Below are 15,694 nucleotides of genomic sequence, written 5' to 3' on the forward strand. Positions count from 1 at the left end.
TTCAGGAGGAACAGTGTGGTTTTCGTCCTGGTCGTGGAACTGTGGACCAGCTCTATACTCTCGGCAGGGTTCTTGAGGGTGCATGGGAGTTTGCCCAACCAGTCTACATGTGCTTTGTGGACTTGGAGAAGGCATTCGACCGTGTCCCTCGGGAAGTCCTGTGGGGAGTGCTCAGAGAGTATGGGGTATCGGACTGTCTTATTGTGGCGGTCCGTTCCCTGTACGATCAGTGCCAGAGCTTGGTCCGCATTGCCGGCAGTAAGTCGAACACATTTCCAGTGAGGGTTGGACTCCGCCAAGGCTGTCCTTTGTCACCCATTCTGTTCATAACTTTTATGGACAGAATATCTAGGCGCAGTCAAGGCGTTGAGGGGTTCCGGTTTGGTAACCGCAGGAAATTATTACTAATATATGATAAAATTAATTAGAGATCTCATATAAAAATATACAACATAAGGAAATATTTTAATAATGAATAAAGCAAAATACCCTTTGAAGCAAAAATCACTCCATATTCTTTACTGCTTGCTAGTGTTGCCATATTTGTGTCATTGTGTAGAAATATGGGGAAATAACTACAAAAGTCAACTTTATTCACTGACCGTGTTACAAAAGAGGTCAGTTAGAATAATACATAATGTTGGACACAGAAAACATACAACGCTTATATTTATTGAATAAAAAAATATTAAACTTCAATGATTTGGCACATCTGAAAACAGCTAAGATTATGCACAAAAGAAACTACAACCTGCTACCTAATAATGGACAACAACTATTCTCAACAAAAGAGCATGAATATAATCTTAGAAAAAAATGTAACTGAAAACATTTGCATGCACGTACAACACTTAAAACCTTTAGTCAATCAGTATGTGGAACTACATTATGGACTGGGTGAAGCAAACAAACTAAATGTACTAATATGATCCAGTTTAAGGAGTTGTTCAAACTACAAGTGTTTATAAAGGAAAATGAAAAATTATAATAATCGTCTTAAACTTATTAGAAAATAAAATATATATTGATGCCATTATGTAAATTATAACTGATTCATCTATTTATTAATGCAAGAGAACTGTGCTTAGAATGTATTGATGTAAGTTGTGTTAAAAATTGAGAACAGGAAGTAAACAATGTGTTAGTAGTTTTCTATGAAGTGGAAATGGGTAAGATTAAATAAGCTTTTCTTCCTCCTACTCCCTTTCGGACATGTTAAGAAAAATGAAAAAAAAAAGTGAAATAAGTAATTTATTTTGTTGAAATTGCATACATGTTCGAAATTAACTTCAACATACCAACCATTTTATTTATTATGTTGATGGGAGGTTTGGAATGTGCAACAAGTCTAGTTAAAATGCTCGAGAAGCTAACTTCGTACTCTGGAGACAGAAAGACAGCTGTTGCAATTCAAAGGAGGACTGAAAGCCACATAGTGGGTGGCGTTAAATGCATTGCTGTAGGTTACCGCTGCCTCTGGGTTAATAACAGCTGGCACCCTTCTGGGAAAATAGCAGGGATTTGACATAGACACAAAATGAAAGCAGCATACATCACTCTGTGTACATTGTTATCAAAGTGCCTTGCAATGCAATTAGTGTGGGTAGCCCTCTGGGATTTCAACTCTTCAGATGGTTGCGTTGCGGCTGCAGTCAGCCAAACTACAAACCTTGTTTCCATATGAGTTGGGAAATTGTATTAGATGTAAATATAAACAGAATACAATGATTGGCAAATCATTTTCAACCCATATTCAGTTGAATATGCTACAAAGACAAGATATTTGATATTCAAACTGATAAACATTTCTTTTTTTGCAAATAGTCATTAACTTTAGAATTTGATGCCAGCAACACATGACAAAGAAGTTGGGAAAGGTGGCAAAAAATACTGATAAAGTTGAGGAATGCTCATCAAACACTTATTTGGAACATCCCACAGGTGTGCAGGCTAATGGGGAATAGGTGGGTGCCATGATTGGGTATGAAAACAGCTTCCCAAAAAAGGATGGGGCGAGGTACACCCCTTTGTCCACAACTGCATGAGCAAATAGTCAAACATTTTAAGAGCAAGACATTTAGGGATCAACGGTCCATAATATCATCAAAAGGTGCAGAGAATCTGGAGAAATCACTCCACGTAAGCGGCATGGCCGGAAACCAACATTGAATGACCGTGACCTTTGATCCCTCAGACGGCATTGTATCAAAAACCGACATCAATCTCTAAAGGATATCACCACATGGACTCAGGAAGAATTTAGAAAACCACTGTCAATAAATAAAGTGTGTCGCTACATCTGTAAGTGCAAGTTAAAGCTCTACTATGCAAAGCAAAAGCCATTCATTAACAACATCCAGAAACGCCGCCAGCTTCTCTGGGCCCGAGATCATCTAAGATGGACTGATGCAAAGTGGAAAAGTGTTCTGTGGTCTGATGAGTCCACATTTCAAATTGTTTTTGGAAACTATGGACATTTGTGTCCTCGGGAACAAAAAGGAAAAGAACCATCCATATTGTTATAGGCGCAAAGTTCAAAAGGCAGCATCTGTGATGGTATGGGGGTGAATTAGTGCCCAAGGCATGGGTAACTTACACATATGTGAAGGCACCATTAATGCTAAAAGGTACATACAAGTTTTGGAGCAACATATTTTGCCATTCAAGCAACGTTATCATGGACGCCCCTGCTTATTTCAGCAAGACAATGCCACACCACGTGTTACAACAGCGTGGCTTCATAGTAAAAGAGTCCGGGTACTACACTGCCCTGCCTGTAGTCCAGACCTGTCTCCCACTGAAAATTTTGAAGCCTAAAATACGACAACAGAGACCCCAGGCTATTGAACAACTTAAGCTGTACATCAAGCAAGAATGGGAAAGAATTCCACCTGAAAAGCTTAAAAAATGGGTCTCCTCAGTTCCCAAACGTTTATTTAGTGTTGTTAAAAGAAAAGGTGATGTAACACAGTGGTGAACATGCCCTTTCCCAACTACTTTGGCGCGTGTTGCATCCATGAAACTCTAAGATAACTATTATTTGCAAAAAAAAAATAAAGTTTATGACTTTGAACATCAAATATCTTGTCTTTGTAGTGCATTCAATTGAATATGGGTTGAAAAGGATTTGCAAATCATTGTATTCCGTTAATATTTACATCTAACACAATTTCCCAACTCATACAAACGGGGTTTGTACATGAAGGATAAAAATTGTTCTCATTCACTGACAATACCATGCAAAAACTGTTAAGCCCTATGAAATGTGGCATACAACCACACTATTGTGTAAGGTTTTCGTTATGGGGAATAAGATTGTGTCTCCAGAACACTTTTCTCGCTGAGTGGGTCACTATCCAAATGAAAACATGTTCAAATTGTGGTTAAAATTCCATGTTTTGTCTGGGTCTCTGTGGAAATTTTATTTACCTATAAGCGTAAAAACAGTTACGCTTCTTTTCTGCTTTTATTTTTGATGAACACTCCCATCCGGAGACTGGCCTTTGCTTTGACTAGCAAGAAGCAGGGAAGTGATTTCGGAAGAGGGGAGAGTGTTGACGGAGGGAGAAGGGTGTGAGAACATTCAGGCAAAAAAAATTCAGAGTAGGCAGATGCAGTAATGAAAACACACAAAATGTGAAAGGTGGAAATTACATGGAAGTCAAATTGAATTCTGTTCTAGGTGACAGAAAATATGCGGAAACAAGAGCGGAGTACCTTAAATATAAACATGTATTTCCAATGACTGTTATAAACAGAATGTTTGATGAAATTGCTGATTTTGCAGACACACACTACCAAATGACATGGCAGATGAAAGGAATACAATAATGTCCAAGTGCTTCTAATCATCTTTCATACCTGAAAATCGTTTTGGTCTTTTTAATTCACACTCAGTCAAGCTCATTTCATCAACAAAATGGGATTTGCTAATTGCAAGTCAAATGTCTACCCTGCCATTTAGCTGTTTTACATTTCTCTTTCTCTCCTATGGAAAGTGTGCACTTGTAAACAGGAGTGAATAGTCATCAACATGCAAGGAAATAATTATGAATTTGAAACAGTGAATCATGTGGTAATTTGCATGACATAGAGAAGTGAAATTATATAGTGCAGTAGAGCATCTTGCAGCCACAGTCTCGCATAAATTACTATGACCCATCAGTCATTATGTAGCATCCCTTTACTATGTTCTCTAGTCGCAAACACCCCCATAGACAAACACAAGGGGACTGGGAAATTTTAAATAAGTCTGTATGTCACGTCTTGAATAAAAACATGAATGTCTTTGGGCCATTTGATACTCCACATGGTAGCTAATAATTGTGAATTCACCAAGCGGTCCATATGTTTTCTATAAAACAAGAAGATGTATCTTTTTAATGAAAGACTGCTGGTGTTGTCTGATAAACCATCAAATAACAATGAACTTTGAATTGCCTTGTTTAAATCTACTGTACAAAATCTTCCACTTTGACGGTACATTTGCACCAACAACCAATAGATATCTTGCAAACTTGATATCTCACCCAAAGGTGATCTTTTAATTGTGTGCAGAGGATTGCGTCTTTTAAATGAGCAAAATAGAGAGCGCAACCCAATTTGGGTGTCTGTCTATATATATATATATATATATATATATATATATATATATATATATATATATATATATATATATATATATATATATACTGAGACGATGCAAATATAATGATTTAACACACACCAGGTGATTCAAGTGATTTATCAAGACTAAAACTGTTTTGCTGCTGCTGTTTAGCGTTTTGACTTAGTACGTCTAAATGTTTGTGCAAACTGGCACAGTTATGCACAAATGGCTTTTTAAAAAAATAGGCGATTGCACTGCAAAGAGACGATCGAGACACAATATTTTCCGTCTGTGTGCATGTCAACATATTTGAATTGTCAGAAATGAAAATGATTAGACCAGTGGCGTTGCCAGACAGATTTCACAGGGGCATGTGCCCCAGTGTTGATCTGCAGTGCCCCAGTAAAAATTTCTCCAATAAAAAAAAAACGCTTCAGAGTTTTAAGTCTACATAACATAGACAACAGCGCACATACTACTTAGTATGGTAATTGATTGCTACTGTATTCACTCCACGTAACAATGAGCACATGGCTAATTAATATGGTAATTTATTCACGTGTGGATCGAGACTTCAGTTGAGAGAGAGAGAGAGAGAGAGAAAGAGAGAGAGAGAGAGAGAGAGGAGGGGGGGATGCGAATCACTGCTGAGGTAGGTAACGTTAGCCAACAACAATTTGTTAATTATATTATTTTGATTTTGATTTGACTCAAACTGTAACTCCTAGATGGATATCAGAAAGTTATTCGCCCGCAGCAGAGAAGAAGCAGCGAGGAATGAGAGATGTTAGTGAAGTCCTAGCTAGCTAGGCAACATCATTGTCTTAAGTTGATGCTAAGTTAGCTAACGTTATTCCTTGTATCAAAACAAACATATTCATTTGCTGTACGAGCTGTCGGGGGAATTTCCAATGAACATGAAACATAATGTTGGTTATTGTCTGCTGGTTCTGCTCAGGACCTCTGCATCAATGATGATTTGGAGTAAGCATGTGTGAGTTGAGTGCTTCTCAAATGGTTTATCTTCAGGAAGAAATTTTTTTTTCCATATCATCAAGTCGTGAGCCAAATTTTTAAATCATTCAAGTTTATTTCACAGAAAAATAGCACAATAGACTTGTCTTGTTAATCGGTGTGACTTTGACTAAAATAATCTTGTTTTGTCACCAGAAAAATGGCTACAGCTAAAGCATCTGGTTTTGTTTCCAGAAAAAATAGTAACATTTCTGTACTTGTTTTCAGAAAGATGGCTGAAAATATCAGGTTTTGTTGCCCCATTTAGATTTTTTTTAAATATATTTCCATGTCTGTCCTGAGTCCTCCTCCAACTTGTTAGTCGGTTTGCCTTTTGCTAAAATACTCACTAATAGTCACTAGAAAAATGGCTAAAAATATCTGGTTTTGTTGCCACAATTAGATTTTTTTCTCCCTAAACTTTTTTTTTTCATGCACACATCTGACTGCGACTCACTGAAAATGACACACAATCCATTTTTATGTCACGACCCACCAGTTGGGAACCACTGGTCAACTGTATAACAGTTACTGTAATATTTCCATGTCTGTCCAGAGTGATTGACCACTTTGCAAAAATGAAAACAAGACGTTACAGTTTACTTCTCAGAAAATGATTCCCTGAACAGACACACAACAGTTCATTTATTCTACTACTGTGGCTTTATTGTTTTGTGTATATTTTATAGTTTTGTGTATCTGAAATAGGATTAGCCACATTGCCATAAATGGAAATTAAATAATATAAAAGAACTCAGATATGTAGAGGTGCTTTATTTTTTTGTTTTACTTTTGTGGATGTTAAATTTGCAGATGATTACTGCAAAATATATTTGAAAAAGATTCATTGCTCTTCCTTTTGCTTTTATCAGTAACAGTTTAGAAGTCTGAAGTAAAAAAGTGCACAAGTAGGTCAAATGCATTAGTTAATTTCAGGTGGTTAATCAAAGATCCATACAACATAATCTGATATGATTTCATAGTTTAAAGCACTATTTATGTATTTTTTATGATAAATAAGTGCTAGAACTGTTTTTGCTTGCGCGCTTTGCACGCTCACATGAATTATTTGTGCCCCAGGTGTGCCCCAGTACAGTATTAGGTCTAGTGACGCCCCTGGATTAGACACATCATCTATTCAGCAATGACATCTCATAATTGTGTAGCAGCTGGATAACTTAAAGGGGAACTGCACCTATCATTCACAATCATTATGAGACAAGAAGACATTTTTTTTTTTTTTTGTAGTAACACATTGGCATGCTGCGGTATTATCCGTAAAAGCTAACTACGGCAAGAGACAAGATAGCTTTTACGACAACACGAAACTTGATTGAGTTCGTAAAGCACAACACTGCGATACGACACCAATCTGCATTGACTGTAAAACATGAAAAATCATATTACAGTATCTGTAAAGTATTTAGTTGTACTAACATGCATGAAGTGCTGTGTGTATCATGATCAATATTAAACTGACTCACTCGATGGACAGATGTTTGTCTGGTCCAGCTGGCCGGGAACGTTTCCTGTTGATTTTTGGTAAGCAATCCATTTATGTGGAAATAAATTCACTCCAAGGTCCATAATCATAGTGTCACCATCCCTTTCATCCCCCTCTCCCGGCTTGCGTCTGCTCCAACGTCTCTACCTTCCTTCGTGCTCGCTTCTAGAAGCAGCAGTAAATGTATCAAAAGTACAAGGCTGTAAATACTCATTTGTCCAAAAATAGCTGTTTTTGTTGTCTGTTACCAAGTATGCCATTATTATAACACACACGGGTGTTTGATTCTGGAGGTAGGAACACACATTTATTTGCCATAAGTCAGATGTGCGCTGCTATGGAAACAGAAAACAATGCGTGGAAGAAATCAGTCCCGGAAATGATTAAAATGATCAAAATATGGTAAATATTGTACATATTGTTATAAACGTGCCTGTTATTACATTATATATGTTTGTGTGTGTGTGTGTGTGTGTATATATATATATATATATATATATATATATATATATATATATATATATAAGGCGCACCGGATTATAAAGCGCACCTTCAATGAATGGCCTATTTAAAAACTGTGTTCACATATAAGGCGCACCGCATTATAAGGCGCATAGAATAGGTGCTACAGTAGAGCCTGGGGTTACGTTATGCATCCATTAGATGGAGCTGCGCTAAAGGGAATGTCAACAAAACAGTCAGATAGGTCAGTCAAACTTTATGAATAGATTACAAACCAGCGTTCTGACAACTCCGTTCACTCCCAAAATTGATAAACAGCTGTTTTATTATTTTCCCGAGGTAAAGTCAGTGACGTGGTATTTCCTTTACCTTTTAACAACAGCAAGTTATAACATGTATAACATACTGTTACGGCGAATCAAACGTGAGTGCAACATTAGCATGCTAACAAAATAGTGCAAAGCAATAACAATATATCAATAACTCAACGTTGCTCAAACGTTAACGTCACACAACACAACACACAAAATAAACATGTAAAGCTCACTTTGTTAAGTCATTGCTCATCCACGTATCCCTCAAATTCTTCTTCTTCAGTGTCCGAACGAAACAGTTGGGCTAATATGGCATCCCTCTCTTTGAAGTCATCATTAATGGAGTCAGTGTCGCTGCTGTTGTCTAGCAGTTCAGTGACAATGCCTGCCTTCCTGAAAGCTCGGACCACAGTTGAGCCCAGGCATTTACGATCCACTGGCAGATAGTGACGTATGTCGTCCGGGGCTGTCTCCCTGTCTTGGTGAACGTGTGTTCGCCTTTTGTCATTCATTGTTCCCACGCAGTTTGCAGTCTAGCTTTGAATGCCCTGTTGACACCAATATCTAGCGGCTGGAGTTCTTTTGTCAATCCACCCTTGTTGCTTCCTCCACTTCCGCACCATTGATTCGTTGATGTTTAATTCTCTCGCTGCTGCTCTATTCCCGTGTTCTACTGCGTGATTGATCGCCTTGAGTTTAAATTCTGCGTCGTAAGCGTGTCTCTTAGTAGGAGCCATTTTGGGGTCTTTAAACATCAGAATAAACACAGAAACGGTCATATATCCCAGCATGCACCGCGTGCTTCTTCTTCTATGGGGGAAAATAAGGTCGGCGGCTGTAGAAGAAGAAGCGTAGAAGAAGCGCAATTCTTCTTCTACGGTGGAAAATTACGTTGGCGGCTGCTTCCCGTAGTTGCGAGACCTTCCATCTATTTCTACCGCTTATTGTGGCTAAAGATTGGTCCATATACAAGGCGCCCCGGATTATAAGGCGCACTGTCAGCTGTTGAGAAAATTTGAGGTTTTTAGGTGCGCCTTATAGTGTGGAAAATACGGTACATTGTTATAACACAGTGACTATTGAAAAAAACCGACATTGCAATATGCATTCTCATGCGTCTGGAGTAATCACCGCAGAGCATCACAGAGCGCTATTTCAGAGTTCAAAAAGTAGATGCTGTTGTCTCGATCGCACTTGAATATAGCCTAGAAAAATGTGGTTGTATATTGTATTTGTGTGCATGTCATAAACATGATGAAACACCACAGGTTGGACCATATAATGCCATAATTGTTGAGGGAAATGAGTGTCTCTATGGTGACAGTTGAAACAAAAAACTTAATTGCACCACTTTTACACCAGTTATCAATTAAAAGATTCAAATAACACATGCTAAACACTGTGTGCAAACTATGTAATTGTGTACAATTGATTACTGGTGCAGACCACCTTATTTCAATGAGATTTTTGCTTGACCACGTGGCTTCCATTGTAGAGACACTCATTTACTTTACATTAATGTTATTCTTCTATTTTTAGAGTTCTTTTATGTTTTCAAACATGCAGCTCACCATAATGTACCACATATTCTGGGCCTTTTAGAAGCAGTCCTGTAGCGCATCTCCAATGTAAACTACTTTTTTAGCGTGGTGAAGGTGCGCTTATTGAAGATGCTGGCACTAACTGCGAGCATGTGCTGGTATGTCACAGGTGCAAAACATGTGCATTGCAAAACATTAAATCAATAAAAAAAAGTTGATGATAAGTCTAATATTTTTATTTTTGACAGTCTTTATATGTTGACAAGAATACGTAGGACAGAGCTGCAGCGTGTTCACCTCTTTTTCTCATGGTTATCACTGCCAGTTTGCACATTCCTTTCAGACGTGCTAAATAGAGACGCAGTTGAGTTTTGCTCTTGATAAATCACAGCGTGTGCTATCCATCCATCCATTTTCTACCGCTTATTCCCTTTCGGGGTCGCGGGGGGCGCTGCGTGCTAAATAATTATATTTGCACTTTCTCCTCCCAACATTGTGGGAGTTGTAATAGTTACAATAAATTATGCAAACTCATGAAGACAGACATGTTATGTGGATTGCACTCCTTACTTTGACAAAATCTTCTGCGCACAGCCTTAGTAGATCAGGTTTATGTGTGCTATCAAGTTTACACGTTTTAATATATGCAAACCTTTAGTAAATCAACCCTAAGTGTATAGTTGGGGTTGGGAATTTAACACACTGCATGGTCAGTGTAAATATCCCTTTAAGTGAGGAAAGTAGTCTTGTACTCTGCCATGCCATACCTGTGAACATTTGCTCTTCAAAATGAGGGTAATCCACATCTTCTTTCAGTTCTTAATGGTTTGCATTTGTAGGCTGCTAAATCCGGTATCCATGTAGATTGGTGGTAGAAATGATCCTACGTTTTAAGTCTATTTCCAGTTAAAGCAGTCTCGCCCTCAAATATTTTTATTTATCAAAACAATGTGGATGAATTATATGGACAAAAGAGAAGGTAGATAGTGAGAAATACAAAGTGTCCAACCTTATCGTTAAAACAATGGGGGTTAAAGGCTTGGCTGTGGCCTTTTATCAAATCCCTGCTGAGTGATAAATGTGCCATCCCTTTTGAGCATAGTGGGACCATGGCTGATGAAGATGCCCAGCGGGAAGAGGGTCAGCGACAAAGGAAGCAAAACTGAGATTTGGCATTGCAGAACATGCCTTATCATGGCTCCTGCTTAGCTAATATATGTACTACTCTACAGCCACTAGCTATATTGGGAATTGCGTTGGCCGTCTCAGCTGCCCCTTTGATGTTGTAATTTTTTTTATACTCCTGTATCTGTCAGATTTCCTGTAAACAAACTAAATTTGTCCCTGCTTGTATGCTAAAAGTATTCTCATTGAGGATTGTAAACCCCCAGAGAAGGAAATGAAGGGGTGTGAGAATAAGAATCTAATTACAGATACCAATTACCTCCATCTACTGTATGGTGAGAGGAGAGGCTGAGAGCACTACTGGGATTTCTGCTACTCCAACTTCCTCTTGTAGAGGACACACCGGTCCCCTGCCAAGGACTTCAGTACTCATGAAAGAGATGCTTGATGTGCATCTAACTTACTCAACAAATATGACACTAAACTTTATGCGTGTCTTACTCCCTCTAGAGAATGTTCAATAAACTGCACACATAGCACTGAGAAGTAAAGCGTAACAGAAGTAAAACCTAAGGGAGCCCTATTTACAATGATTACAGGTATGATAGTGATGAAGCAGCACAGAACACCCTCAGGAACAATGAGAACTTCCTTCAGGGCAAAAATATCATCGATGTGGGAATGATGCAAACACATACTACCAGAGTTTGACATTAAATGTAAATGCAAACAAAAGTTAATGTTCTTATCCTGACTGTCCGATTGAGTACAGTTTTGTTCTACCTTAAAAACGACTTTGAAAGACAACACACTCGAAGATCTACAAAAAGACAGGCAAAATTTAATATCAAACAAATTACTGTCGCATCCCAACCCACAGTAATTGCTTGTGCAATTAAAAAAGGGACTCTGTGATGCTTTACTAGCCCAACTGGGGGTCATAACGCAGAGACAGTGTATCATTATTATGAGCTGGAATGCAGTCAACAGTCCCGTGGCGTAAGCTACTCACACTCTGAGGAGCCAGACGAAGACTAATTGGCAATGCAATGTCGATGTGCAGCTGTGGTGTTGAGATAAAATATAGATTCTCGCCGACAAATTTGTCACACATAGAAAGATAAACCACTGCACAGCTATTAATGCATTCACAAATACAAACTCATGTGACACACAAAAAAAGTGATTGCATGGAGATATTCTGCTAAAAGGAAATGGAGTGGGAAATAGATTATGTCAGAAAGGATAAAATATTTAGATGGCTTTTGGCAGGATCTATTGCAGTGGTATATTTTGGTTTTCATTGAAAGTTTAAGACAAACCTTTTTACCAAAAATATCATACACTTTTTATGTTTTAGTGCGATTAAACATGTTTTGTTTTTAATTGAAAACAGCTACAAAATAACCCAGCAGAGCCAAATAAAGTTGTAGCATAAAGTTATAGACCAAAGTCAAAGAGAGCCTTAAACTCCACGTTCCCAGTGTCACTGAACGCACTACACTGCTATGCTAAGTCTAGTCCAACTGTCAGGGGTGATAGTATGGTCCTTACAAGCAGTCTTTGTACAGAGCCTGGTTTTGCAATGATACCTTGATGACAGAGATGGAATTTGCTTTCATGAAAGGACGAGACTTGACTAGATCTAAACAATCTAAGTCTTTGAGCATGAACTGCTCGGATGTGAGGCAAAAAATCTTCTAAGACATAAATGGTTGTACGTGTCTAGCGCTTTTCTACCCCTTTTTAAGGAGCCCAAAGCGCTTTGACAGTATTTCCCCATTCACACACACATTCACACACTGATGGCGGGAGCTGCCATGCAAGGCGCTAACCAGGACCCATCAGGAGCAAGGGTAACGTGTCTTGCTCAAGGACACAACGGACGTGACTAGGATGGTAGAAGGTGGGGATTGAACCAGTAACGCTCAGATTGCTGGCACGGCCACTCTCCCATCTTTGCCACGCCGTCCCGGACAGGGACAGGGGTCCACAATCTGGCCAAAGGGATGTCCCAAGTTAAAGAAAATAAAACAATCAGGCAAATCATATTGTTGGTATAGATGCACATATCACTGTACTGATTTACTTTACAACACAGAAATATGGGATACTTCTCTTTTTGTTTTAATTGTATTTGACTTCATTAAAGTGTTGGATATATTTAGTGTTTGGCGCAGTTGTACCGGAACAGGAGGGGATAGAAAGAAGTGGACAAAAATAAAACACAGCGAGCGTACAAGAAAAGACAAGACAAAAAATAAAATTAAAAATAGTAATTTATGTGTATATATAAATATATATATATATATATATATATATATATATATATATATATATATATATATATGTATGTGTGTGTGTGTGTGTGAATATAAACATATAGATAAACGTATATATGTACAGTATGTATATACATGACCTAAGAATACAATGGCCTTGTTGAATGAAAACATCCATTGACTTCCATCCATCCATTTTCTACCGCTTATTCTCTTTCGGGGTCGCTTGCACTAAGAAATCTATGTGCCAGAACCCGTAAGACTGCACTGCAAGTAAGCGCATAAGGGTGCACAGTCACAACACTATGATGATGAGTCACACACATGGTTGTTTTGTTTGTTTGTGCACAAAGCCATTGTCTATGCGTTCTTTCATATATCTCTATGGTATGTTATGGTCTTTATTGTCATTGCACAAGTAGAACAAAACTTAGTTTTTAGCACAAATCTGTTCAAGATAAGACAAACAAACAGTGTATAGGGTTACAGAACAAGAACGCTGATGGGTCACCACAAGACTCCCCGTTAAAGATGGGAAAAATGTAGACGCTGGGGCAGGATGAGTAAAAAAGTTAAATCCCAGACTAAGCTCCTAAGGGGGCCTAGTCTGGAGTGGGGAAAAACTCCATAACAAAGTACATATACATACAGCACAACTCAAGACGTGCAACAGAGAGGAAGGGGTGGGGGCTACAGAAGCAGGCAGCTGCTCTTCATGCGCTACCCAGCCGTCAGTCAAAGGATTCAAGCGTCGAAGGTGTGGGATGGGGCGTGAGGTGTGTGTGTGGCGTATATTTTTTGTGGTTGAATGTGTGTGTGTGTGTGTAAGCCTGCAGCATCTCTCTGCACCACGACCTTGATGTTCTTGCAACCGCCAGTCAGTCCAAAGTCTAAAACAACAGGCGTTTGTCCATGAGAGACAAGAAGTGAGTTTGTTGTGTCTTCACTGCACTTTTCCTCTAGGAGAGTCTTGAAGCCAAGGAAACAATCCAAGTTAGAATGTATTGTATGCAAGGGTAGACGGTCCGATGTTATCCAAGTCACAAGAGTGTCCACAGTTCTTCCCACATCCTCCAATCATTTGTGGCAGCTTTGGGGTCCTTTGAAGGCTGCCAATTTGTCAACAAACAAGAGCAACGCTGACTCCAATCAGCAGATGTCCTGTTGTCATAATTCCAAAAAGGTGGATAACTTCACGTTCTCGACTGGAAGGGTCGCCAGCCAGGCATGCAGCACTCCTTCTTCTCCCAAGAGTCCGTTGTGTGTCGAGCAACAACCGCTGTGTCAAGACAAGTGCGTTCCTCAAAACCCAAGATTTTGTCAATAGCGTTGAGGACAGTTAATTAGTTCCATTGTTTAGATTTGGAGAGCAGTGCAAAAAGATGGATGGATGGATGATGGATGGATGGATGGATGGATGGATGGATGGATGGATGGATGGAAGAAAGTTAAGACAAGACAAGACAAGACAAAGAAGTAAACAGGAGAGATAAGGGTGAGGGAAGGGGAACGTCCGCCCTCGATGACTGCCAGTGTGACTGCACTTTGATCAATAAGGTGAGAAACCCTATTGAATTTAAGAAAGAACTAGTAGCAATGTACCGGTGGCATTCTGGGGAATGTATGAATATGAAAACATGTTCGTTAGTGGTTAGAGAGTGATGCGTGTGAAAAGCGCTTCAGAGTCTCAGGAAAAAGGCATTATATATCGGTAAATCAAATCCATAATTATTATTGCTATTAAACGTTCATCCACTTAAAGGGGAACTGCACTTTTTTGGTAAATTTGCCTATCGCTCAAAATCTTTATGAAAGACATGACGACGAATGGATTTTTTTGTTTAATGCATTTTAAATGTTAAATAAACATAAATAAAAGTCTGCTTTTAGTGGAGCCAATGGGAGCCCTCCTATTCCGCCCATAAAATCTGATAAATTACCATTCAAAAAGCACCATAAATATTACATTTACATTTTGTGACTTGAGTACTAACCAAGTATTAGTGATATTGTTATAAGCGCTAACGCAGACAAACTCTTTATAGTGGCAACAGAATCAATTCCGATTGTACCTAAGTTTACATCATCGACTGATCAGCTGATACCACGCTTCCCCGCTCCCTGAAAGTCTATTATTGATAATAAATCATATCTCTCACCAGAAAAGTAGATGGCTGATAAAATAATCCGACAAGTTGGGACACTTTGACCGCCATTTAGGACCTGGAACGAGAGAGAACGGTACGAAAAGCGCTTGTTGTGGATTATGAGACAGTCTTCATCTAAATGGACATCCCAGCAGTCGGCATCATAATGACAGCAGACCTTGCACAGTAAGTGATATTTTATTATGTCCGTTGGTGCTCATAACGTCTGCAGTGAGCAGAAATCAGTGATGAAAAAAAAAGCAAAAATTGTGATGCGTTTTTTAAATTAATGCGCCACATATGCTTAAAATGGTCAAAATATGTAAATATTATTATTATAAATTTGCCTCTTACTACATTACATGTATACTTACATTGTGTATATAAAAACCTAATGGAGGTGTTTGGATGTTTTTCAGAGGCTCATTAGGCTCCCATAGGATCCATTGTAAGCAAACTATTAATCAAATGTATTTAATATTTCAAATGCAATAAAACAAATCATCAGTTGTCATGTCTTTCATAATGATTGTGAACGAAAGGCACAATTCCCCAAAAAGTGCATTTATCATTTATGTAAATTTTGTTTTGATTACTGTGTGTAAAACTATAATAATTGTCCGCCCAAAATGGCCAAAAATTGCATTGCAGCCGAAAGACTTATTTAAACAGCACTGCTGAAACCGGATGGTGTGA

At 38.6% G+C, this 15,694-nt stretch overlaps 1 protein-coding gene across 2 annotated transcripts in view; it reads right to left on the reverse strand.

The window, feature by feature from the left end:
* Nucleotides 1-15,694, reverse strand: part of cpped1 (calcineurin-like phosphoesterase domain containing 1) — a 91,795-nt gene that overhangs the window by 23,852 nt on the left and 52,249 nt on the right. The window contains exon 6 of one of the 2 annotated variants that reach the window (XM_061908910.1): nucleotides 13,253-14,130. The exons of the other annotated variant lie outside the window; for it this stretch is intronic. Coding sequence (XP_061764894.1) covers nucleotides 14,045-14,130 — 86 coding nt within the window. The 3' untranslated portion in view covers nucleotides 13,253-14,044. Of the gene's footprint in view, nucleotides 1-13,252; nucleotides 14,131-15,694 lie in introns of those variants that run through there. 2 annotated transcript variants of the gene reach the window in all.

The sequence above is a fragment of the Nerophis ophidion genome, linkage group LG08 (assembly GCF_033978795.1).
Source record: "Nerophis ophidion isolate RoL-2023_Sa linkage group LG08, RoL_Noph_v1.0, whole genome shotgun sequence".
NCBI lineage: Eukaryota > Metazoa > Chordata > Actinopteri > Syngnathiformes > Syngnathidae > Nerophis > Nerophis ophidion.